The sequence below is a fragment of the Coregonus clupeaformis genome, chromosome 4, assembly GCF_020615455.1.
Source record: "Coregonus clupeaformis isolate EN_2021a chromosome 4, ASM2061545v1, whole genome shotgun sequence".
NCBI lineage: Eukaryota > Metazoa > Chordata > Actinopteri > Salmoniformes > Salmonidae > Coregonus > Coregonus clupeaformis.
The window spans coordinates 3671128-3698385 of NC_059195.1; the positions used below are offsets into that span (position 1 = coordinate 3671128).

General features: G+C 43.3%; 1 protein-coding gene across 1 annotated transcript in view; it reads left to right on the forward strand.

The window, feature by feature from the left end:
- LOC121550912 (striated muscle preferentially expressed protein kinase) overlaps nucleotides 1-27258 on the forward strand; it is a 92303-nt gene that overhangs the window by 26412 nt on the left and 38633 nt on the right. Inside the window, exons 10-13 of the mRNA XM_041863365.1 lie at nucleotides 3709-3881; nucleotides 5777-5889; nucleotides 18318-18486; nucleotides 19035-19134. Of these exons, the coding sequence (XP_041719299.1) occupies nucleotides 3709-3881; nucleotides 5777-5889; nucleotides 18318-18486; nucleotides 19035-19134 (555 nt within the window). The remainder of the gene's footprint in view (nucleotides 1-3708; nucleotides 3882-5776; nucleotides 5890-18317; nucleotides 18487-19034; nucleotides 19135-27258) is intronic.

Consider the following 27258-nt stretch of genomic DNA (forward strand, 5'->3'; position numbering starts at 1 on the left):
CAGGAGCAATTAGGGTTAAGTGCCTTGCTCAAGGGCACATTTACGTCATTTAGCAGACGCTCTTATCCAGAGCGACTACAAATTGGTGCATTCACCCTATAGCCAGTGGGATAACCACTTTACAATTATTATTATTTATTTATTTATTTTATTTTTTAATTTTATTATTATTATTTTTTTTGGGGGGGGGGGGTAGAAGGATTACTTTATCCTATCCCAGGTGTTCCTTAAAGAGGTGGGGTTTCAAATGTCTCCGGAAGGTGGTAAGTGACTCCGCTGTCCTGGCGTCGTGAGGGAGCTTGTTCCACCATTGGGGTGCCAGAGCAGCGAACAGTTTTGACTGGGCTGAGCGGGAACTATGCTTCAGACACATCAGATGATAAGATGTCCCATAAAGCTGAATAGGCACCTTCTAAAGTAAACAATACCAGACCCCTCTCTTGTAATCTTATTATTTTTGACCTGTTGCATTGACATACAGTTCTGCACTAACTGTCCCTGGGACAAAAACTAGTCAAAATATGAAACCTGTTGTTTAACAAATCTGCTAGGACCTTCAAAAGTTGGTGCTGGCTTATCAGCTCAATATTCGTACTAAAAACATTTACTCTAATCTACTTAAATCCTGGACACAGTTCCATGTAATGGAAACAGATTATTGTTTTAGATGACATTACCTTCTTACTTAAATCACTGGTGCTACCCAAACTATAGAATTTAGTAATAATAATTGGAAATAGTCAAAAACGTCTCTTATTCAATTATTCATACCTCGGACCCAAATTTCCCACTATGTCCCTTACAGCCTGTTTGAGTTTAGTAAGTACTGGCGGCTATCTATTGTTCCACAGGAAACTTATCTCTAACGCAAACACCAGATGGCGGCCTCTAATTTAATATCAGTCCCAATGCTCAATCCCTTTGTTCATCATGTGACCTTGTATTGAAACATTTACTTCTTCAAATTACTAAGATATTGCATTATTAGAATGCTATCTGAAAGCCACTAATATTACCATTCACTGTGTTACTTTCACTAGTCTCCATATCTGTTTCCCTCAAATAGGACTCCCTTCTTCCCAATAGGAAGACCTTCTCAATCTCTACTGCTAATACACTCGGATCACTCTCAAACAATATTCTGCTCTTCCACCTATTGCAAGGTTTAAAAATAAACAAAACAAATATGATAACTTTCTCCATATTGGAAGGCATTGTTTTAATTTTAGTCTACCCTAACAATGTTACCTCTTAATATATATTACCAATTTCTGTTGGATATTCCGTTTCTGCTTCACACTTATTAAATGTATATTATTTTAAGATGAACATGTAATGCGCTGAATTTATAAAATACATCAGCCAATTCAGAAGGGAAGAGATAAACTTTGGAGGGAACTTCCTTTTTTAAGGTAGCTATGGAGACTATAGTCTCTTTCTGGGATCAACTTTCACAATAACTGGGCTGGCACTGTCTATCAGTCCCCTATAGATGGAGTGCTCTGTCCATAATACGTCTCTACCTAGGAAGTTAAACTCTAGTAACCCATTATACATACTTAATACTTGTATTTTTCTCCCCAATTTTTTCGATCTTGTCAAATGGCTACACCTCCCCAACGGGCTCGGGAGAGGCGAAGGTGGAGTCATGCGTCCTCCGAAACATGACCCGCCTAACCGCGCTCCTTAACACGACCCGCCTAACCGCGCTCCTTAACACACGCCAGCTTAACCCAGAAGCCAGCCGCATCAATGTGTCGGAGTAAACACCGTTTAACTGGTGAGCGGGGTCAGCCTGCAGGCACCCGTCCCGCCACAAGGAGTCACTAGAGCGCGATGAGCCAAGTAAAGCCCCACCGACCAAACCCTCCCCTAACCGGACGACGCTGGGCCTATTGTGCGCCATCCTATGGGACTCCCGGCCATGGCCGGTTGTGGCATAGCCCGTGACTGAACCTGAGTCTGTAGTAATGGCTCTAGCACTGTGATGCAGTGCCTTAGACTGCTGCACCACTCGGGAGGCCCTACTTAATACTTTTTACACCACTTATGTACGTCTACGTGTGGGTGTGCAAGTTGTATATTATTCTTCAACGATTCTAAATGCCTACAATAACAATAACTCGTGCTATTATCAGTGGTTCAGACCACGTATACTTTTCTATCGTTACATCCTATGCACCATATGTATCTTCAACGGTTCTCTTGCCGCTACTTCCTATACATATAAAACACCTGTGCTCAATAACACTTGTGCTAGTAGTCTCAGACTACGATGGGCAGTGGTGGACGGAACCCCTAGATAACAGAACCGTAGATAACGTTATAGATCAAAAAACTCAGCTCACACAGAACTGGAAAACTCAGCTCACACAGAACTGGTTGGGGTATTCATTCAGACCTCTTTCACACCGGAGCTAGTCCTCTGACAGCTCTCATTCACTCAGGACTTAATAGCAAAATTTCAATCCTCTTATTATCCAAATTTCAATCAGTTTATAATCCACATTTCAATCTTTCTTGTTATCCAACTTTCAATCAGCTTATTATCCAAATTTCAATCAGCTTAGCACGTCCTTTCCACATTCACACAACTTTCACATCCACATTCACTTAGTACTATTCCCAAACACACTCGATAATCTCCCTTATTACCCATGTGCATCTATGCATCTTTCACATACATGTATAATAACACCACGTGCTATTAGTAGTGGCTGCAGACCACATAAACACTTCTCTTATAAATGCCTATAGACAGCTGTCGGCGGGGCTGTCCATGGTACCGTTACGCCCTCACTCCAGTCTTCTCATAAGAATAGTGAATAGCCTTCTTTCTATAAGACTATGGGTACCTTTTTATGCGTAACTCGTCTTAATTTGATTGGTTTGATCATTTATTTATATTTTTATACAAATTCATTTAAATTGACTTACTGAAATTCAGAAGACATGTCCCTCTTTTGTTCGCGGATGATGTCTCCTCCTGGGCAGCTCATAGTAAGGGTCTGGGCGTGACTCGTCCTCTTTTTGTCAGACGGGAATTTCCCTCACGCTTCCATGCGCCACAGGTTTTCCTCGCAGACCCTCACTGGAATGCTCCGCAGGCAGAATCAGTTATCCTGTTTGTTGACGCCAAATTGTTGTGGAAATTCTACACATGGGACACTCGAAGTCAATCTGAAATTAATCATTGTTTATTAACAGTTAACTGGAGAGGTTCCAACAAACTTGATACACCATAGTACACGTCTGTCAGGAGCTCTGTCGGGGCAGTCCTGTTAGATCTCTGATATACTTACACAGACAAGTTGTATTTGCGTGATTTAGCTTATTCATCATTGATAATTAATTAATCATTAACTTTTTGGTTCATGCATGTGACCGACCGATACCTCACGAGGATTCTTCTCTCCAAGCTGAGATCTTGAAACTGAGGTATCCTTTTGTTCTCAAGACAAGGTTCTGGGCGTACTGCCAAATAGCAGATACTGATAGTGAGGATTCGTTCAATCAGTCACTTGCATGAACATAGATATTGGTTATTAGAAAAGCACAAACATAAAATGTTCCATCACATGTCCTTAATGTTTTGTACACTCAGTGTATGTGGCCCATGTCGGAATCAAACCCATAACCTTGATATTGCCAGCACCCAACACCACGACAATGGGATGTGTAAGATGTCTTATTGTTCTCTGCGATTAGGAGTGGAGTGGTCCTTGCCATCAAACCTGGGCTGTATGAGATGAGTATGCCTGATGACGACCAACACTCTCTGAAGATCCTGAGGGTGAAGAGTGGTGATGTGGGTCAACTGATGTGTGTTGCCTCCAACAAGTTTGGCATCGACTCCTGCATCTTTAGTGTGGAAATGGCAGGTGAGTGTAATAATGACGGATTATGATAATGGATTGGATTTACAATATGTACACTACCAGTCAAAAGTTTGGACACACCAACTCATTCAAGGGTTTTTCTTTATTTTTTACTATTTTCTACATTATAGAATAATAGTGAAGACATCAAAACTATGAAATAACACATAGGGAATCATGTCGTAACCAAAAAAGTGTTAAACAAATCAAAATCAAATTTATATTTGGGATTCTTCAAATATCCACCCTTTGCCTTGATGACAGCTTTGCACACTCTTGGCATTCTCTCAACCAGCTTCATGAGGTAGTCACCTGGAATGCATTTCAATTAACAGGTGTGCCTTCTTAAAAGTTAATGTGTGGAATTTCTTTCCTTCTTAATACGTTTCAGCCAATCAGTTGTGTTGTGACAAGGTAGTGGGTTATACAGAAAATAGCCCTATTTGGTAAAAGACCAAGTCCAAATTATGGCAAGAACAGCTCAAATAAGCAAAGAGAAACGACAGTCCATCATTACTTTAAGACATGAAGGTCAGTCAATACGGAACATTTCAAGAACTTTGAACGTTTCTTCAAGTGCAGTCGCAAAAACCATCAAGCGCTATGATGAAACTGGCTCTCATGAGGACCGCCACAGGAATGGAAGACCCAGAGTTACCTCTGCTGCAGAGGATAAGTTCATTAGAGTTACCAGCCTCAGAAATTGAAGCCCAAATAAATACGTCACAGAGTTCAAGTAACAGACACATCTCAACACCCACTGTTCGGAGTGGACTGTGTGAATCAGGCCTTAATGGTCGAATTGCTGAAAAGAAACCACTACTAAAGGACACCAATAAGAAGGAGACGTGATTGGGCCAAGAAACACGAGCAATAGACATTAGACCGGTGGAAATGTGTCCTTTGGTCTGGAGTCCAAATGTGAGATTTTTGGTTCAAACCGCCCTGTCTTTGTGAGACGCGGTGTGGGTGAACGGATGATCTCTGCATGTGTAGTTCCCACCGTAAAGCATGGCGGAGGAGGTGTTATGGTGTGGGAGGGCGTTGCTGGTGACACTGTCTCTGATTTATATAGAAATCAAGGCACACTTAACCAGCATGGCTACCTCAGCATTATGCAGCGATACGCCATCCCATCTGGTTTGGGCTTAGTGGGACTATCATTAGTTTTTTAACAGGGCAATGACCCAACACACCTCCAGGCTGTGTAAGGGCTATTTTACCAAGAAGGAGAGTGATGGAGTGCTGCATCAGATGACCTGGCCTCCACAATCCCCTGACCTCAACCCAATTGAGATGGTTTGGGATGAGTCGGACTGCAGAGTGAAGGAAAAGCAGCCAACAATTGCTCAGCATATGTGGGAACTCCTTCAATACTGTTGGAAAAGCATTCCAGGGGAAGCTGGTTGAGAGAATGCCAAGAGTGTGCAAAGCTGTCATCAAGGCAAAGGGTGGCTGTTTGAAGAATCTCAAATATAAATTTGATTTTGATTTGTTTAACACTTTTTTGGTTACTACATGAGTCCATGTGTTATTTAATAGTTTTGATGTCTTCAATGTTATTCTACAATGTAAAAAAAATTGTGAAAATAAAGAAAAACCAATGAATGAGTAGGTGTGTCCAAACTTTTGACTGGTACTGTATATACAGTATATCTCTTTACTGCTGCTCAAAGTGCTTTGCATTGTTTGGGAGAGGAAACACTTCTCAGCCACTACAGTAATGGCTATTAAGAAGTTAGCTACTTTTCAAAATGCCTTGCTACATGCAGCAAGGTACATCGTCAGGAAATTTTGTCTGCTTCATGTTTTGTTTCCTTGCCCTGATACTTTGAGTATCGAGATACTGAGTATTGTGAGAACAGTATCTAAAACATTTTCATGTTTCCTCTCTGTAGCACCACCAACCTTTGAGTCCATCATGGAGGATGTGGATGTACACATGGGGGAGACGCCTCGCTTGGCTGTGGTTGTGGAGGGCAAGCCCATTCCCGACATCCTGTGGTTTAAGGTGCATACATGGTTACACATATATATTTGAGTGTGTATATCATTGTAACCCTTTATGAAGTTGCACACTCATGCCATATACAGTACCAGTCAAACGTTTGGACACACCTACTCATTTAAGTGTTTTTCTTTATTTTTACTATTTTCTACATTGTAGAATATAAGTGAAGACATCAAAACTATGAAATAGCACATATGGAATCATGTAGTAACCAAAAAAGTGTTAAACAAATCAAAATATATTTTATATTTGAGATTCTTCAAATAGCCACCCTTTGCCTTGATGACAGCTTTGCACACTCTTGGCATTCTCTCAAACAGCTTCACCTGGAATGCTTTTTCAACAGTATTGAAGGAGTTCCCACATATGCTGAGCACTTGTTGGCTGCTTTTCCTTCACTCCGCCGTCCGACTCATCCCAAACCATCTCAATTGGGTGGTCAGGGGATTGTGGAGACCAGGTCATCTGATGCAGCACTCCATCACTCTCCTTCTTGGTAAAATAGTCCTTACACAGCCTGGAGGAGTGTTGGGTCATTGTCCTGTTGAAAAACAAATGATAGTCTCACTAAGGCCAAACCAGTTGGGATGGCGTATCTCTGCAGAATGCTGTGGTAGCCATGCTGGTTAAGTGTGCCTTGAATTCTAAATAAATCACTGACATTGTCACGAGCAAAGCACCCCACACCATAACACCTCCCCTTCAATGCTTTACTGTGGGAACTACACATGCAGAGATCATCCGTTTACCCACACCGCGTCTCACAAAGACACAGCGGTTGGAACCAAACATATCCAATTCGGACTCCAGACCAAAGGACAAATGTAATGTCCATTGCTCGTGTTTCTTGGCCCAAGCAGGTCTCTTTGTCTTATTGGTATCCTTTAGCAGTGGTTTCTTTGCAGCAATTCGACCCTTATTGCCTGATTTACACAGTCCCCTCTGAACAGTTGATGTTGAGATGTGTCTGTTACTTGAACTCTGTTAATCATTTATTTGGGCTAATTTCTTGAAATGTTCCGTATTGACTGACCTTCATGTCTTAAAGTAATGATGGACTGTCGTTTCTCTTTGCTTATTTGAGTTGGTCTTGCCATAATATGGACTAGTTTTTTTACCAAATAGGGCTATGTTCTGTATACCCCCCCTACCTTGTCACAACACAACTGATTGGCTCAAACGCATTAAGAAGGAAATACATTCCACAAATTAACTTTTAAGAAGGCACACTTGTTAATTGAAATGAATTCCAGGTGACTACCTCATGAAGCTGGTTGAGAGAATGCCAAGAGTGTGCAAAGCTGTCATCAAGGCAAAGGGTGGCTATTTGAAGAATCTCAAATATAAAATATATTTTGATTTGTTTAACACTTCTTTGGTTACTAAATGATTCCATATGTGTTATTTCATAGTTTTGATGTCTTCACTATTATTCTACAATGTAAAAAATAGTAAAAATAAAGTAAAACCCTTGAATGAGTAGGTGTGTCCAACCTTTTGATTGGTAGTGTATGTACTCTATAGCTAACTAGTTTGATAACCAGAATGTAGCTACTCCGCTGATAACTGCTGAGAAGGTACATAAACAATGACTTGTAGTGACAGGACACTCTCCAAATTATGTTTCAAATTAGTTTATAATATAGTGGTCCCACTTAAAATTAATTGCAGCTTATAAAGGCTTCATAAAGCTTACATAAAGCCTTCATAAACACTACATAAATGTGTCACAAATCATCTATGACTGTATGTCATGCTTAATAAAGAGTTAATAGATGTGGCATAACTGTGTGACATTATTACCAATGTCAAATGTGACATAACCCACTATGTCGTATATGACATAAACCTTTGCTTCTTAAAGGGTGACATAAGCACAGCACACTAAAGGCTTTATAAATCATATTAAATTGAGGCATCACAAAACATCTATAACCTTGTCATACACCCTGCCGAAAGATCAGCTACAGAATGTTGGCACCATTGTAACAGGTTGTAATCAAGCCCTGGTCTCCAGCATGGGAACAGAATACCTGGTGGCTAGGTAGTCTCAGGTAGGACTACTCCATATCACACAAACACAAGCTTTGCAGGTCCATCAACCCATCTAAATTCCCCTCACACCCTACAGTAACCTGTGGATCATGAGATAATTGGCAGAGTGTTTATAATCTACTTCTTGACACTTAATGTACTGTCCTGTAATACTTCATTTGAAGTGAGACACCTTTGGTTATTCATAACACATCCATAAAGACTATATATCACTTGACACTGTACCCTCCCTATTCCTGACACAAGGGATGTAAAATAAAAATTTAAACAATACAAATACACAAAGTGTCAAAAGGTCCAGCAATCAAATCAAATCAAATTGTATTTGTCACATGCGCCGAATACAACAGGTGTAGACCTTACAGTGAAATTCTTACTTACAAGCCCTTAACCAACAATGGAGTTTTAAGACAAATAAGTGTTAAGTAAAAAATAGATACGTGAAAATAAAAAAAGAAGAGAAATAGAAAAGTAACAAATAATTAAAGAGCAGCAGTAAAATAACAGTAGCGAGGCTATATACAGGGGGTACCGGTACAGAGTCAATGTGTGGGGGCACAGGTTAGTCGAGGTAATTTAGGTAATATGTACATTAGGGTAGCGGTAAAGTGACTATGCATAGATAATAAACAGAGAGTAGCAGCAGCGTAAAAATAGGGGTGGGGGGAGGGACAATGCAAATAGTCTGGGTAGCCATTTGATTAGCTGTTCAGGAGTCTTATGGCTTGGGGTAGAAACTGTTAAGAAGCCTTTTGGACCTAGACTTGGCGCTCCGGTACCGCTTGCCGTGCGGTAGCAGAGAGAACAGTCTATGACTAGGGTGGCTGGAGTCTTTGACAATTGTGAGGGCCTTCCTCTGATACTGCCTGGTATAGAGGTCCTGGATGGCAGGAAGCTTGGCCCCAGTGATGTACTGGGCTGTACGCATTACCCTCTGTAGTGCCTTGCTGTCAGAGGCCGAGCAGTTGCCATACCAGGCGGTGATGCAACCAGTCCGGATGCTCTCGATGGTGCAGCTGTAGAACTTTTTGAGGATCTGGGGACCCATGCCAAATCTTTTCAGTCTCCTGAGGGGGAATAGGCATTGTCGTGCCCTCTTCACGACTGTCTTGGTGTGTTTGGACCATGATAGTTTGTTGGTGATGTGGACACCAAGGAACTTGAAGCTGTCAACCTGCTCCACTACAGCCCTGTTGATGAGAATGGGGGCATGCTTGGTCCTCCATGCAGTCATGGGTGAACAGGGAGTACAGGAGGGAACTGAGCACGCACCCCTGAGGGGCCCCCATGTTGAGGATCAGCGTGGCAGATGTGCAATGCAATTACACTGAACATTACACAGGGCTGGGAGGAGTGTAGCTTGTCCCCGAGCTGGCGGATTAATGGTTCCTGCCTCTGCCTGCTGGAGGTACTGCATGTTGGTTTCAACCTTGAAAGTAACAACAAAGAAAGTTTAGCAGATCTGTTAGAAATGCCTTTGTCGCATCATCTGGATAAGGGCATTTCTGTGCTGCACTGAGAGGACAGATGGACTGTATTGTATAAATGGTCCTACTACGTGTTTTTATTTAGCCTGTATACTTACAGGTTGTATATATTAGGGGTGAATCATTTCCCCATTCATTCTGTATGATGATGGAGGCAGGATGGCAGGAACCACCTTCAGGGCCACATCGCCAAATGGGTCTATGGGGGAAAACAAAATCTCAAATAAATCTCAAATGATTGATGTGATCAGTTAAATACACTGCTCAAAAAAATAAAGGGAACACTAAAATAACACATCCTAGATCTGAATGAATGAAATAATCTTATTAAATACTTTTTTCTTTACATAGTTGAATGTGCTGACAACAAAATCACACAAAAATGATCAATGGAAATCAAATGTATCAACCCATGGAGGTCTGGATTTGGAGTCACCCTCAAAATTAAAGTGGAAAACCACACTACAGGCTGATCCAACTTTGATGTAATGTCCTTAAAACTAGTCAAAATGAGGCTCAGTAGTGTGTGTAGCCTCCACGTGCCTGTATGACCTCCCTACAACGCCTGGGCATGCTCCTGATGAGGTGGCGGATGGTCTCCTGAGGGATCTCCTCCCAGACCTGGACTAAAGCATCCGCCAACTCCTGGACAGTCTGTGGTGCAACGTGGCGTTGGTGGATGGAGTGAGACATGATGTCCCAGATGTGCTCAATTGGATTCAGGTCTGGGGAACGGGCGGGCCAGTCCATAGCATCAATGCCTTCCTCTTGCAGGAACTGCTGACACACTCCAGCCACATGAGGTCTAGCATTGACTTGCATTAGGAGGAACCCAGGGCCAACCACACCAGCATATGGTCTCACAAGGGGTCTGAGGATCTCATCTCGGTACCTAATGGTAGTCAGGCTACCTCTGGCGAGCACATGGAGGGCTGTGCGGCTCCCCAAAGAAATGCCACCCCACACCATGACTGACCCACCGCCAAACCGGTCATGCTGGAGGATGTTGCAGGCAGCAGAACGTTCTCCACGGCGTCTCCAGACTCTGTCACGTCTGACACATGTGCTCAGTGTGAACCTGCTTTCATCTGTGAAGAGCACAGGGCGCCAGTGGCGAATTTGCCAATCTTGGTGTTCTCTGGCAAATGCCAAACGTCCTGCACGGTGCTGGGCTGTAAGCACAACCCCCACCTGTGGACGTCGGGCCCTCATACCACCCTCATGGAGTCTGTTTCTGACCGTTTGAGCAGACACATGCACATTTGGAACTGAGAAGTGGTCTGTGGTCACCACCTGCAAAACCAGTCCTTTATTGGGGGTGTCTTGCTAATTGCCTATAATTTCCACCTGTTGTCTATTCCATTTGCACAACAGCATGTGAAATGTATTGTCAATCAGTGTTGCTTCCTAAGTGGACAGTTTGATTTCACAGAAGTGTGATTGACTTGGAGTTACATTGTGTTGTTTAAGTGTTCCCTTTATTTTTTGGAGCAGGGCAATAATATGTTGAATTCCATAATAAACAAATAAAGTATGATGTCAAAAGCATCATTATGATAGGCTTAGTATATCTTTCATATTATCTTACCGTTAGAAGGGTTTCAGCATCTTCTGCGAGGTCACTTGCCCTCTCCTTCTCCTATGGAAGACAACAACTTACGTCCGATGCCACTCTGTCACTCATAGCCCGTCACAGGTCACTCCTGCATTTGAAGAAACATAAAAGATAGATATTTTTAAACAATGTCCAAGAATGAATAGATGGATGCTCAAACCATACATTTTATTATATGTCTTAAATGAAAGGTCTCTGTCTGTCCTAACCTGTCAGCGATGTCGGCAGTTAGTGCAGCAGTCTGGGGATGAAGTTGTTGAGGAATGGGATGTGTGACACTCTGGCTCTATGGACGTTTATATTGAGCCAGGGTTGTTCATTTTCGTGTGTTTGGGTGTATTTTATTTGGTGGTGTTGGGGATGGGTGAGTTTCATTTTGTTTGTGTCATGTGGTGATTGGTCGATGACTCCCAATCGGAGGTAACGAGTGTCAGCTGTCGGCTCGTTATCTCTGATTGGGAGCCATATATATTCTGTGTGTTTTCTCCTTTGTGTTGTGGGTTATTGTTTCTTTGTTGCTGTTAGTAGTATTCAGTATAGAACTTCACGGATCGTCATTTGTTGTTTTCTTCGTGGTTGCTTTAAGTTAATAAAGTCATCATGTTCACTCGCAACGCTGCGCATTGGTCTCCTCCTTCAGACGAGCGTGACAGAATAACCCACCAAAAAAGGACCAAGCAGCGCGTCCAGGAGCAAGGGGTCTGGACACAGGAGTTATGGATGCCTCCTAAGGACTTTTGGACATGGGAGGAGATTCGGGCTGGAAAGGGTCCTTGGGCACAACCGGAGGAACATCATCGCCCTCGTGAAGAGCTGGAGGCAGCTGCAGCCGAGAGGAGGTGGTCTGAGGAGGAATATCACCGCCCTCGTGAAGAGCTGGAGGCAGCTGCAGCCGAGAGGAGGTGGTATGAAGAGGAAGCGCGGAGTCGAGGCTGGAAGCCCGTGGTTACTCCCCAAAAATTTTTGGGGGGGCACATGGCTTGGGCGCCTGGGCAGCAGGAGGCTGCCACAGGGAGAAAAGGAGAGAAGGCTATCGGATTACGGGAGCCATTGGCGAGTAGAGGGAGGGAAGTTGTTGTGGCACGGCATGAGAGACTGAAGTGTGTTCCCAGTCTGGTCCGGTCCGTTCTTGATCCCCAGTTAAGGCCAGTGGTGGGTGTTCCCGGCACGGTCCGGCCTGTTCCTACTCCACGCACCAGGTCCACGATGTGCGTCGCCAGCCGGCCTGAACTGGCCGTCTGCCCAACGGCGCCTGAACTGCCCGTCTGCCCAACGCCCGTCTGAACTGCCCGTCTGCCCAACGCCGTCTGAACTGCCCGTCTGCCCAACGGGCGCCTGAACTGCCCGGCTGCCCAACGCCGTCTGAACTGCCCGTCTGCCCAACGCCGTCTGAACTGCCCGTCTGCCCAACGCCGTCTGAACTGTCCGTCTGCCCAACGCCGTTCTGAACTGCCCGTCTGTACTGAGCCTGCAAAGCCGCCCGTCTGCCATGAGCCTTCAGAGCCGTCCGCCAGACCGGAGCCGCTAGAGCTCTCCGCCAGACAGGATCAGCCAGAGCCTTCCGCCAGACAGGATCAGCCAGAGCCTTCCGCCAGACAGGATCAGCCAGAGCCTTCCGCCAGACAGGAGCAGCCAGAGCCTTCCGCCAGACAGGATCAGCCAGAGCCTTCCGCCAGACAGGATCAGCCAGAGCCTTCCGCCAGACAGGAGCAGCCAGAGCCTTCCGCCAGACAGGATCAGCCAGAGCCTTCCGCCAGCCATGAGCAGCCAGATCCGTCAGCCAGCCATGAGCAGCCAGATCCGTCAGCCAGCCATGAGCAGCCAGATCCGTCAGCCAGCCATGAGCAGCCAGACCCGTCAGCCAGCCATGAGCAGCCAGACCCGTCAGCCAGCCATGAGCAGCCAGATCCGTCAGCCAGCTATGAGCAGCCAGATCCGTCAGCCAGCCATGAGCAGCCAGATCCGTCAGCCAGCCATGAGCAGCCAGATCCGTCAGCCAGCCATGAGCAGCCAGATCCGTCAGCCAGCCATGAGCAACCAGATCCGTCAGCCAGCCATGAGCAGCCAGACCCGTCAGCCAGCCATGAGCAGCCAGACCCGTCAGCCAGCCATGAGCAGCCAGACCCGTCAGCCAGCCATGAGCAGCCAGATCCGTCAGCCCGCCAGGATCCGCCAGATCCGTCAGCCAGCCAGGATCCGCCAGAGCCGTCCTGCCAGGATCCGCCAGAGCCGTCCAGCCAGGATCCGCCAGAGCTGTCCAGCCAGGATCCGCCAGAACCGTCTAGCCAGGATCCGCCAGAGCCGTCCAGCCAGGATTCGCCAGAGCCGTCCAGCAAGGATCCGCCAGAGCCGTCCAGCCAGGATCCGCCAGAGCCGTCCAGCCAGGATCCGCCAGAGCCGTCCAGCCAGGATCCGCCAGAGCCGTCCAGCCAGGATCCGCCAGAGCCGCCCAGCCTGGATCCGCCAGAGCCGTCCCGCCAGGATCCGCCAGAGCCGTCCCGCCAGGATCCGCCAGAGCCGTCCCGCCAGGATCCGCCAGAGCCAGCCAGCCAGGATCCGCCATCTAGTCAGGTACTGCCCCTTAGTCCGGTGCTGTCCCTTAGCCCGGTGCTGCCCCTTATCCCGGTGCTGCCCCTTAGGCCGATGCTGCCCCTTAGTCCGGGGTTGCCCCTTAGTCCAGGTGGGGTTAGGTGGAGGGTGGTCATTGGGAGGAGGCTACCGAAGCAGGTGGTGACTGTGGTGGGGTGGGGATCACGACCCGGGGCCAGAGCCGCCACCATGGACAGACGCCCACCCAGACCCTCCCCTAGTCCTGATGTTGGTGCGCCCGGAGTTCGCACCTTTAGGGGGGGGTACTGTGACACTCTGGCTCTATGGACGTTTATATTGAGCCAGGGTTGTTCATTTTCGTGTGTTTGGGTGTATTTTATTTGGTGGTGTTGGGGATGGGTGAGTTTCATTTTGTTTGTGTCATGTGGTGATTGGTCGATGACTCCCAATCGGAGGTAACGAGTGTCAGCTGTCGGCTCGTTATCTCTGATTGGGAGCCATATATATTCTGTGTGTTTTCTCCTTTGTGTTGTGGGTTATTGTTTCTTTGTTGCTGTTAGTAGTATTCAGTATAGAACTTCACGGATCGTCATTTGTTGTTTTCTTCGTGGTTGCTTTAAGTTAATAAAGTCATCATGTTCACTCGCAACGCTGCGCATTGGTCTCCTCCTTCAGACGAGCGTGACAGGATGAGGTAGAGGAGGAGGGCATCTCAAGCATATGGGTTTGTGGGGACAGTTTGGGTCTCAGTGCCTTCCTTGGCTACCTGGAGATTTTAGTAAAAGAGATAAGAGTCAAGGCAACACAAGAACCAATGCAATAACAACCAATGCAAAGCAATTCATATGCTGCATCTCAATGCAATAAAAACAAATGGAATGCAATTCATACATTTCATTTATGAGATTACAAAACAAATAGACCTAGCTAGCTAGCTAACTGTTTTCTGAGCTAGACTCACCTTCAATATCTTTATCAGGATTTTCTACTCTGTTGTCCTGCACAAACAGTGTCTGTAACAATACAAAAGTAAATATTATAGAGACAGCTTAGGCCTTTTTCATTTACAAATCTCATTACATGAGTGTGGCTATGAGATATACAGTGGGGGAAAAAAGTATTTAGTCAGCCACCAATTGTGCAAGTTCTCCCACTTAAAAAGATGAGAGCGGCCTGTAAATTTCATCATAGGTAAACGTCAACTATGACAGACAAATTGAGAAAAAAATATCCAGAAAATCACATTGTAGGATTTTTAATGAATTTATTTGCAAATTATGGTGGAAAATAAGTATTTGGTCACCTACAAACAAGCAAGATTTCTGGCTCTCACAGACCTGTAACTTCTTCTTTAAGAGGCTCCTCTGTCCTCCACTCGTTACCTGTATTAATGGCACCTGTTTGAACTTGTTATCAGTATAAAAGACACCTGTCCACAACCTCAAACAGTCACACTCCAAACTCCACTATGGCCAAGACCAAAGAGCTGTCAAAGGACACCAGAAACAAAATTGTAGACCTGCACCAGGCTGGGAAGACTGAATCTGCAATAGGTAAGCAGCTTGGTTTGAAGAAATCAACTGTGGGAGCAATTATTAGGAAATGGAGGACATACAAGACCACTTATAATCTCCCTCGATCTGGGGCTCCACGCAAGATCTCACCCCGTGGGGTCAAAATGATCACAAGAACGGTGAGCAAAAATCACAGAACCACACGGGGGGACCTAGTGAATGACCTGCAGAGAGCTGGGACCAAAGTAACAAAGCCTACCATCAGTAACACACTACGCCGCCAGGGACTCAAATCCTGCAGTGCCAGACGTGTCTCCCTGCTTAAGCCAGTACATGTCCAGGCCCGTCTGAAGTTTGCTAGAGTGCATTTGGATGATCCAGAAGAGGATTGGGAGAATGTCATATGGTCAGATGAAACCAAAATAGAACGTTTTGGTAAAAACTCAACTCGTCGTGTTTGGAGGACAAAGAATGCTGAGTTGCATCCAAAGAACACCATACCTACTGTGAAGCATGGGGGTGGAAACATCATGCTTTGGGGCAGTTTTTCTGCAAAGGGACCAGGATGACTGATCCGTGTAAAGGAAAGAATGAATGGGGCCATGTATCGTGAGATTTTGAGTGAAAACCTCCTTCCATCAGCAAGGGCATTGAAGATGAAACGTGGCTGGGTCTTTCAGCATGACAATGATCCCAAACACACCGCCTGGGCAACGAAGGAGTGGCTTCGTAAGAAACATTTCAAGGTCCTGGAGTGGCCTAGCCAGTCTCCAGATCTCAACCCCATAGAAAATCTTTGGAGGGAGTTGAAAGTCTGTGTTGCCCAGCGACAGCCCCAAAACATCACTGCTCTAGAGGAGATCTGCATGGAGGAATGGGCCAAAATACCAGCAACAGTGTGTGAAAACCTTGTGAAGACTTACAGAAAACGTTTGACCTGTGTCATTGCCAACAAAGGGTATATAACAAACTATTGAGAAACTTTTGTTATTGACCAAATACTTATTTTCCACCATAATTTGCAAATAAATTCATAAAAAATCCTACAATGTGATTTTCTGGAAAAAAATATATCATTTTGTCTGTCATAGTTGACGTGTACCTATGAAAATTACAGGCCTCTCTCATCTTTTTAAGTGGGAGAACTTGCACAATTGGTGGCTGACTAAATACTTTTTTTCCCCACTGTAGCTACTCTAGTACATTAGGGGGATTTCTATTTAGCTGAGCATATTAGCTAGCTAGCTAGCTATATTTCATTTTGATATAGCTAGCTATGCTGCTAGCTATCTAGCTAGCTAATGTTAACAATTGCTGTGAAGTCAACAAAATTATTTGAAATAACTATTTTAGTAGCCATGCAGGCATGTACACAGATAGGGATCTACTTATGCCGGAGTACCTGCCCCTTTGCCCTCCCACTCGCCAAGTGCCCTTTTGGGTGGTGGTATAATTATTATTTTAAAGAATGTACAATGTTTTTCATATTTGACATAGTGTCACATTCGACATTCAACATTATGTCACATTTGACGTTGGTTGTTATGTCACAAAGTTATGCCGCATTTATGAATCCTTTATAAAGCATGACATACTGTTGTAGATTATTTGTGACATTTATGTAGTGTTTCTGAAGGCTTTCTGAAGGCTTTCTGAAGCCTTTATAAGCTGCACATCATTTAACCTCTACGGGATCGGCGTCCCGTATACGGGACGGTTGAGCTAACGTGCGCAAATGTGATTAGCATGACTGTTGTAAGTAACAGAAAACTCTCCAGGACATAGACATGTCTTATATGGGCAGAAAGCTTACATTCTTGTTGATCTAACTACACTGTCCAATTTACAGTAGCTATTACAGTGAAAAAATACCATGCTATTGTTTGAGGAGAGTGCACAACAACAAAGAACTTAGCACGTCAACTGGTTTGATACATTCACATCTGAAGGTAAATAATGTACTTACATTCAGTAATCTTGCTCTGATTTGTCATCCTAAGAGTCCCAGAGATAAAATGTAGCATAGTTCTCTTTGATAAAATCCATTATTATATTCAAATGTTGGAACTGGGTTCTACAGTTTGAACTCCTGCTGTCTCTGGCTCCACACCCACCCCGCCCGGCCATCTAGATGTGTGAAAGTTAGTGTATAAAATAATGATCCATCATGTATGACATTCCTGGGAATGTGTAAACTTATATTTTGTATTACCATATCATTTTTACATTTACATTTACATTTTTGTCATTTAGCAGACGTTATGTTCTCTATAGTTATGTACTTGAAAATGTATCAATTGACCAATTCGGCACATTTGGGCAGACTTGATACAAAATAGTCCACTATTGCAATGAAACGTTGCACACACACTGCTTCCATCAAGTGGCCAAAATCAAAATTGCGCCTAAACTGCAATATTATATTGTGGCCTTTCTCTTGCATTTCAAAGATGATGGGACAAAAAATAAATAAAAAAATATGCACGTTTTTTTGTATGTATTATCTTTTACCAGATCTAATGTGTTATATTCTCCTACATTAATTTCACATTTCCACAAACTTCAAAGTGTTTCCTTTCAAATTGTATCAAGAAATGCATATCGTTGCTTCAAGTCCTGAGCTACAGGCAGTTAGATTTGGGAATATCATTTTATGCGAAAATTGAAAAAAAAGGGTCTGATCCTTAAGAGGTTAGAGGGCAACTCCACCACTTTTCAACCTTATTTTGATTATCTCCAGCACAATTCCATTGTCTACATATGTGAAAATGGCACATTTCTATTTTTGTGGAAATAAATATAAAGTTAAAAAGTTCTACTCGATGACATCATCAAAAGTTAAGACATTTTAAAAACAGTGCTTTTTAAACACTATGAGATTCTTGGTAACGTGGGGAGCAAGAAAATACCCTCCATATGGCTAGAAACTACTTGTAAGTTTTGAAAATCACTGTTTTTGGGGCTTTTAATCCTACCCTGTGATGTCACAGAGAAGTATTTTTTAGGTCATTTCTTGTCTTTTTAACCACAGATCATATAAATGCACTATTTCCACATATGTAGACAATGGTATGGTGCTGGAGATAATGAATATGAGGTTGAAAAGTGGCAGAAGTTCATTTAAAGCGGGTCCCACATTAGTAAATGTATGTTTATTTTCATGAAATGCGATGAATTCCATAGTGACATATTGTTACTTTGTTTTAGGATGATACATTGTTGTGCGAGAGTAGTCACATCACCTTTGTGTATGATGACAACGAATGCTCCCTTGTGCTGCTCAACACAAGTCCAGAAGATTCAGGGGTGTATACCTGCACAGCCAAGAACCTGGCTGGCTTTGTGTCCTGTAAGGCTGAGCTCACCGTGCTCACAGGTAAGCCTTAGGGTACCATTCAATCAAATATGCATTCCAGTATTGACACAGAGGAATAGTCGTCTGATGTTTTCAGACCTCAAAGTAGACAAATTATGAGATATGTCCACATCCCAAGCCACCAATTGTATCGTTCCAGCTACGTATATGCCTTAATCCCCAAATGAAAGGAAAATATTAGTACCGTCTAATTTCCTGGTTGTTTTATCCTGTGATTATCTTTTCTATTCATTTGGGAGATTTGAGGAGACAGCTGGATCTACACAACCGATGTCTAAGGATGTGGATTTTTCTTGACATTAGACTACTCTTGAGGCCTAAAAACATCTGACAAACTTTAATTTTGGAGTGAAATGTCGGTTTATCATTGCTAAGCAGATTTACCTGAAACTGACCCCGTGCTTGCATCTAATACCGCTCACCAAGGACACTTATTAGTCAGATTGTTGAGATGCCGCTATGTAGAGGCAGATGTAAATTAGCAGTTGGGAATGTGATTAACACAGGCTACATTGTAATTGTGTCCTCACTTCTGTGCTACCTTGTAGTTAAAGAAGACAAGGAGGATCCAATGGAGGACAAGGAGACCGTTCTCAGGAAGATGCGCCGGCTGACTGACTACTATGACATCCACAAGGAAATAGGGAGGTGAGGCATCAGTTTGTAAATAAAGCTAGAAAAAAAAGAGCGATATAAACTAGATGGTAATTTTCCATGAAGACAAATTGTGGGACTTGCTTTAATTCTTTACAAGTATTTTTGTGGTAGTGGAAGAAGAGTTCTGATTTTAGATTTAAAAAGCAGAGAAGTAGTGTAAGATTTCATGCGCTCTAAGTTTTTGTCTAACTTGTTGGGAAAGTGGTCAAAGTAGCTGATTTGTGTCAAAAGTCACAATAGACCTTGTTCTTCGACTGCATGAAAATACATGTTTCTGGGTTGAAAATTCCAGATCACTTTCCCACGAACAAACAGTTTTCAGGAATTATCAATGGCGTGTCACACATACACAGCTTCGGCACACCCTGCGTGAACATTCGTAAACTAACAGGCTCGTGTTCAGACGATGTGATCGGGTCTGTAATGTGATTGGGTTGAATATTCATGAAACTTACCTGGGAATGAACAGCGTCTCTCAGGGTTTCCTGACAACGTGTACTGCAGGGAACACACACTGTTGTGTGTGTGCATGTCTGAAAAACTCCCGATCACCTCTTTCCCACCGAATTGAAACTCTTGCAAACCTACAATACTCACTCTCCCACCTCATATAAATCCCAGAAACCCTGCCGTGATGAAGGCATCAATGGCATGCGTACTAGGTGATGAAAATGCTAGCTGGAAAATGCTAGCTAATATTATTGCTAATTTGCTACACCAGCTGCAGTAGTCAACACTAAAACAATCTTTAGGCTTGTTTAGAAAATATACCATTACTCTGTGTTGTTACTATCCAACATCCACTTGCCAAACTATGGTTGCCCATACTGGACAAACTGGTTAAACACACATTTGTTTCCCTGAAAGGAGCTAGTAATGTTAACGTTAGGCTATACAATGCTACTTTTTCAAACATCCAAACCACATTATACATTCACAAAAAAATAAAAACATTAGTTAAATTGCTAACTTTATATTAATTTTGGAAAAACTTTAACCATTGATACACAAATGAGTAGGCCTAACATTAGCTAGGTAGCTAAACACATCACAAAATTAAAGTCAAGTCTATTATTTAAATACACAGAATACACTGGCTGGGCGTTAAACCGTAAACAAACTATACAGGCATTCATTCACGGACTGGTTTGAATTTACGCTTTACCTTCTATAAAAGTATTTTAATGTTTGACTTGTTACATTCAATAATTCAATAATGACTCCAAAAAAGGATGGTAAGCATCCGTTTTTATGGCCAGAAAGAACTGCCTTTAGCTGATAACTGAGGAAGTTTGCTTGCAAGAGCAACAAGTCAAACAACTTTCGGAGGTACAGTAAGACCCCAAGAAATCGGGTAACTACTAGTGGCGAACGTGAGAACTGCAGTCAAATAGGTCGGAGAATAATAATTCTGTCAAGGAAACATTTTTTATTTATTTTACGAAATAGAGGCATATTAAGACAAAATAAACATGACACAGTCTGTGAGTGTTAACAAATTACAGCAGGAAATGAAGAAATTTATTAAAATCCTGGAAGTAAATGCTGGAATTGAACAAATAACTATGCAAATGGCAAACATTGGCCGAGTACCAGAGTAAGAGGCTACAAAAGAGGATTTTGATTTCTATGCAATGTTCTGTAAATAGAAATACTTGAATGTCAGTTTTGTCCTTCTATTATTTTTGGTTGAACAGTAAAGCAATCAGAATGGAGAAAGCACATTAAAACCACCATGCACTACCCATAAAGTATATTTACAACTTTCATTATTAAGAAACATCAAATACCGTCAAAAATGAGAAAAATACAGTGATATGATATTTTGGCCATATCATCGATGAGAAAATTAGCAGAATGTCACCCAAAATCCAGTTCGCTCCATCTTCTCCCACTGCTGGCCACTGGGCTTCCTCTCATCGCCATATTTGGTAGTGAGTGGAAACGCCAACCGGTTGCTTTACATTTATACATCCTGTGAAATATCTGGCTCATTGTTCTATCTGTGAGTTAACGTTAGCCAACAGGGACATGCCACCAATGAACATACAGTGCCTTGTAAAAGTATTCATCCCCCTTGGCGTTTTTCCTATTTTGTTGCATTACAACCTGTAATTTAAATGGATTTTTATTTGGATTTCATGTAATGGACATACACAAAATAGTCCAAATTGGTGAAGTGAAATGTTTCAAAAAAATCGAAAAAATAAATAACGGAAATGTTCTGCATGCATACCCCAAGAGACTTGCAGCTGTAATTGCTGCAAAAGGTGGCTCTACAAAGTATTGACTTTGGGGGGGTGAAAAGTTATGCACGCTCAAGTTTTCTGTTTTTTTGTTTGTTTCACAAGAAAATATGTTTTGCATCTTCAAAGTGGTAGGCATGTTGTGTAAATGAAATGATACAAACCCCCAAAAAATCAATTTTAATTCCAGGTTGTAAGGCAACAAAATAGGAAAAATGCCAAGGGGGGTGAATACTTTCGCAAGACACTGTATATTCCCCCTCAAACAGATACCACGACGGCCCTCAAAGAACTACACTGGACTTTATGCACACTGGAAGCCACATATCCTGAGGCCACATTTATTGTAGCTGGGGATTTTAACAAAGCAAATTTGAGGAAAACGCTACCGAAGTTCTACTAACACATTGACTGTAGTACTCGCTCTGGGAAAACATTGTACCACCGCTACTCAACTTTTCAAAATGCCTACAAGCCCCCCCGCCTCCTTCGGCAAACAGGAAGTACCCGTGCTAAGGTCTATTCAACGCTGGTCTGACCAATCGGAATCCATGCTTCAAAATTGGTTTGATCACGCTGACTGGGATATGTTCTGGGTAGCCTCTGAGAATAACATTGACGAATACACGGATACGGTGACCGAGTTCATCAGGAAGTGTATAGGAGATGTTGTACCCACTGTGACTATTATACCCTACCCAAACCAGAAACCATGGATAGATGGCAGTGTTTGCGCAAAACTGAAAGCGCGAACCACCGCATTTAACCATGGCAAGGTGTCCATTATTGTTCCTGTACCAAAGAAAGCAAAGGTAACTGAACTAAATGACTATCGCCCTGTAGCACTCACTTCTGTCATCATGAAGTGCTTTGAGAGGCTAGTTAAGGATCATATCACCTATACCTTACCTGACACCCTAGACCCACTTTAATTTGCTTACCGCCCCATTAGATCCACAAACGACGCAATCACCATCGCACTGCACACTGCCCTATCCCATCTGGACAAGAGGAATACATATGTAAGAATGCTGTTCATTGACTATAGCTCAGCATTCCACACCATAGTACCCTCCAAGCTCATCATTATGCTCGGGGCCCTGGGTCTGAACCCCGCCCTGTGCAACTGGGTCATGGACTTCCTGACGGGCCGCACCCAGGTGGTGAAGGTAGGAAACAACATCTCCACTTCAATGATCCTCAACACAGGGGCCCCACAAGGGTGCGTGCTCAGCCTCCTCCTGTACTCCCTGTTCACCCATGACTGCGTGGCCACGCACTCCTCCAACTCAATCATCAAGTTTGCAGACGACACAATAGTAGTAGGCCTGATTACCAACAATGACGAGACAGCCTACAGGGAGGAGGTGAGGGCCTTGGGAGAGTGGTGCCAGGAAAATAACCTCTCACTCAACGTCAACAAAACAAAGGAGCTGATCGTGGACTTCAGGAAACAGCAGAGGGAGCACGCCCCTATCCACATCGACGGGACCGCAGTGGAGAAGGTGGAAATCTTCTAGTTCCTCGGCATACACATCACTGACGATCTGAAATGGTCCCTCCACACAGACAGTGTGGTGAAGAAGGCGCAACAGCGCCTCTTCAACCTCAGGAACTGAAGAAATTTGGCTGGCACCTAAAACCCTCACAAACTTTTACAGATGCACAATTGAGTGCATCCTGTCGGGCTGTATAACCGCCTGGTACGGCTTCCACCCGGTTACGCAACCCTGCACCTTAGAGGCTGCTGCCCTATATACAGTGAAGGAAAAAAGTATTTGATCCCCTGCTGATGTTGTACATTTGCCCACTGACAAAGAAATGATCAGTCTATAATTTTAATGGAAGGTTTATTTGAACAGTGAGAGACAGAATAACAACAACAAAAAATCTGAAAAACGCATGTCAACAATGTTATAAATTGATTTGTATTTTAATGAGGGAAATAAGTATTTGACCCCCTCTCAATCAGAAAGATTTCTGGCTCCCAGATGTCTTTTATATATGTAACGAGCTGAGATTAGGAGCACACTCTTAAAGGGAGTGCTGCTAATCTCAGCTTGTTACCTGTATAAAAGACACCTGTCCACAGAAGCAATCAATCAATCAGATTCCAAACTCTCCACCATGGCCAAGACCAAAGAGCTTTCCAAGGATGTCAGGGACAAGATTGTAGACCTACACAAGGTTGGAATGGGCTATAAGACCATCGTTAAGCAGCTTGGTGAGAAGGTGACAACAGTTGGTGTGATTATTCGCAAATGGAAGAAACACAAAAGAACTGTCAATCTCCCTCGGCCTGGGGCTCCATGCAAGATCTCACCTCGTGGAGTTGCAATGATCATGAGAACGGTGAGGAATCAGCCCAGAACTACACGGGAGGATCTTGTCAATGATCTCAAGGCAGCTGGGACCATAGTCACCAAGAAAACAATTGGTAACACACTACGCCGTGAAGGACTGAAATCCTGCAGCGCCCGCAAGGTCCCCCTGCTCAAGAAAGCTCATATACTGGGCCATCTGAAGTTTGCCAATGAACATCCGAATGATTCAGAGGAGAACTGGGTGAAAGTGTTGTGGTCAGATGAGACCAAAATCGAGCTCTTTGGCATCAACTCAACTCGCCGTGTTTGGAGGAGGAGGAATGCTGCCTATGACCCCAAGAACACCATCCCCACCGTCAAACATGGAGGTGGAAACATTATGCTTTGGGGGTGTTTTTTGGGGGTGTTTTTCTGCTAAGGGGACAGCACAACTTCACCGCATCAAAGGGACGATGGACAGGGCCATCTACCGTCAAATCTTGGTTGAGAACCTCCTTCCCTCAGCCAGGGCATTGAAAATGTGTCGTAGATGGGTATTCCAGCATGAGAATGACCCAAAACACACGGCAAAGGCAACAAAGGAGTGGCTCAAGAAGAAGCACATTAAGGTCCTGGAGTGGCCTAGCCAGTCTCCAGACCTTAATTCCCATAGAAAATCTGTGGAGGGAGCTGAATGTTCGAGTTGCCAAACGTCAGGCTCGAAACCTTAATGACTTGGAGAAGATCTGCAAAGAGGAGTGGAACAAAATCCCTCCTGAGATGTGTACAAACCTGGTGGCCAACTACAAGAAACATCTGACCTCTGTGATTGCCAACAAGGGTTTTGCCACCAAGTACTAAGTCATGTTTTGCAGAGGGGTCAAATACTTATTTCCCTCATTAAAATGCAAATCAATTAATAACATTTTTGACATCCGCTTTTCTGGATTTTTTTGTTGTTATTCTGTCTCTCACTGTTCAAATAAACCTACCATTAAAATTATAGACTGATAATTTCATTGTCAGTGGGCAAACGTACAAAATCCCTCACTGTACATTGACTTGAAATCACTGGCCACATTGATAATGAAACACTAGTCACTTTAATAATGTTTACATATTTTTGCTTTACTCATCTCATATGTATATACTGTATTGTATTCTACTGTATTTTAGTCTATGCCACTCCAACATTGTTCGTTCTAATATTTATATATTTCTTAATTTTTTATTAAACACAAGCATTTCGCTACACCCACAATAACATCTGCTAAATATGTGTATGTGACCAATACGATTTGATATTATTTGAAGCCGACATCCTCTACCATTTACAATGGCTGCACATCAACTGCATTCATTTCTGTAATCAGCACTGTCATTTTCTCACTCTGTCCCTTATCACACTTGTTTGTGTGAAGAGCCTGTCTAATGTCTGTTGGGGGCCTGCGCTGCTGCCAGCACAACTTGGGTCTCATGGTCACGTTGCCTCCCTTTCGGATGGTTAATCATTGCACCTGTACTGCCACTGTAGCTCAATTCCAGCTCACAAAGTTTGCATTTAACTTCTCGAAGTATTGCCATACAGGACTTCGGTGCTGTTGCTTCCCTGTCTCACATTTTTCCAACTGTTAACGATTATGACGTGCAGATAATTAGAAATGTTTCCCCTTAAACCTCCTACTAACATTACAGCATTGTTGTGTTAGGTATTTGTTTAATTTACATTTTTGCCTTTTATGATGATGATCGGGACCTGTTAGCGGTAATTTTGTCATAACTGCACAGGGATTTACATTTTGTGAAGAAAAAACTGTTTTTCAGGTTAGGGATTTTTTCTTAACATTAACGATGCCAATTACGTTTAAACAAATCAAATCAAATTGTATTTGTCACATACACGTGTTTAGCAGATGTTATTGCGGGTGTAGCGAAATGATTGTGCTTCTAGCTCCAACAGTGCAGTAATATCTAACAAGTAATATCTAACAATGTCACAACAGATACCCAATACACACAAATCTAGTAAGGAATGGAATTTAAGAATATATACATATATGGACAAGCAATGACAGAGCGGCATGGATTAAGATACAGTAGAATATTATAGAATAGAATACAATATATACAGTGGGGAAAAAAGTATTTAGTCAGCCACCAATTGTGCAAGTTCTCCCACTTAAAAAGATGAGAGAGGCCTGTAATTTTCATCATAGGTATACGTCAACTATGACAGACAAATTGAGAAAAAAAATCCAGAAAATCACATTGTAGGATTTTTGCTGAAATTATTTGCAAATTATGGTGGAAAATAAGTATTTGGTCACCTACAAACAAGCAATATTTCTGGCTCTCACAGACCTGTAACTTCTTCTTTAAGAGGCTCCTCTGTCCTCCACTCATTACCTGTATTAATGGCACCTGTTTGAACTTGTTATCAGTATAAAAGACACCTGTCCACAACCTCAAACAGTCACACTCCAAACTCCACTATGGCCAAGACCAAAGAGCTGTCAAAGGACACCAGAAACAAAATTGTAGACCTGCACCAGGCTGGGAAGACTGAATCTGCAATAGGTAAGCAGCTTGGTTTGAAGAAATCAACTGTGGGAGCAATTATTAGGAAATGGAAGACATACAAGACCACTGATAATCTCCCTCGATCTGGGGCTCCACGCAAGATCTCACCCCGTGGGGTCAAAATGATCACAAGAACGGTGAGCAAAAATCCCAGAACCACACGGGGGGACCTAGTGAATGACCTGCAGAGAGCTGGGACCAAAGTAACAAAGCCTACCATCAGTAACACACTACGCCGCCAGGGACTCAAATCCTGCAGTGCCAGACGTGTCCCCCTGCTTAAGCCAGTACATGTCCAGGCCCGTCTGAAGTTTGCTAGTGCATTTGGATGATCCAGAAGAGGATCGGGAGAATGTCATATGGTCAGATGAAACCAAAATAGAACTTTTTGGTAAAAACTCAACTCGTCGTGTTTGGAGGACAAAGACTGCTGAGTTGCATCCAAAGAACACCATACCTACTGTGAAGCATGGGGGTGGAAACATCATGCTTTGGGGCTGCAAAGGGACCAGGACGACTGATCCGTGTAAAGGAAAGAATGAATGGGGCCATGTATCGTGAGATTTTGAGTGAAAACCTCCTTCCATCAGCAAGGGCATTGAAGATGAAACGTGGCTGGGTCTTTCAGCATGACAATGATCCCAAACACACCGCCCGGGCAATGCAGGAGTGGCTTTGTAAGAAGCATTTCAAGGTCCTGGAGTGGCCTAGCCAGTCTCCAGATCTGGAGGGAGTTGAAAGTCTGTGTTGCCCAGCGACAGCCCCAAAACATCACTGCTCTAGAGGAGATCTGCATGGAGGAATGGGCCAAAATACCAGCAACAGTGTGTGAAAACCTTGTGATGACTTACAGAAAACGTTTGACCTGTGTCATTGCCAACAAAGGGTATATAACAAAGTATTGAGAAACTTTTGTTATTGACCAAATACTTATTTTCCACCATAATTTGCAAATTAATTAATTAAAAATCCTACAATGTGATTTT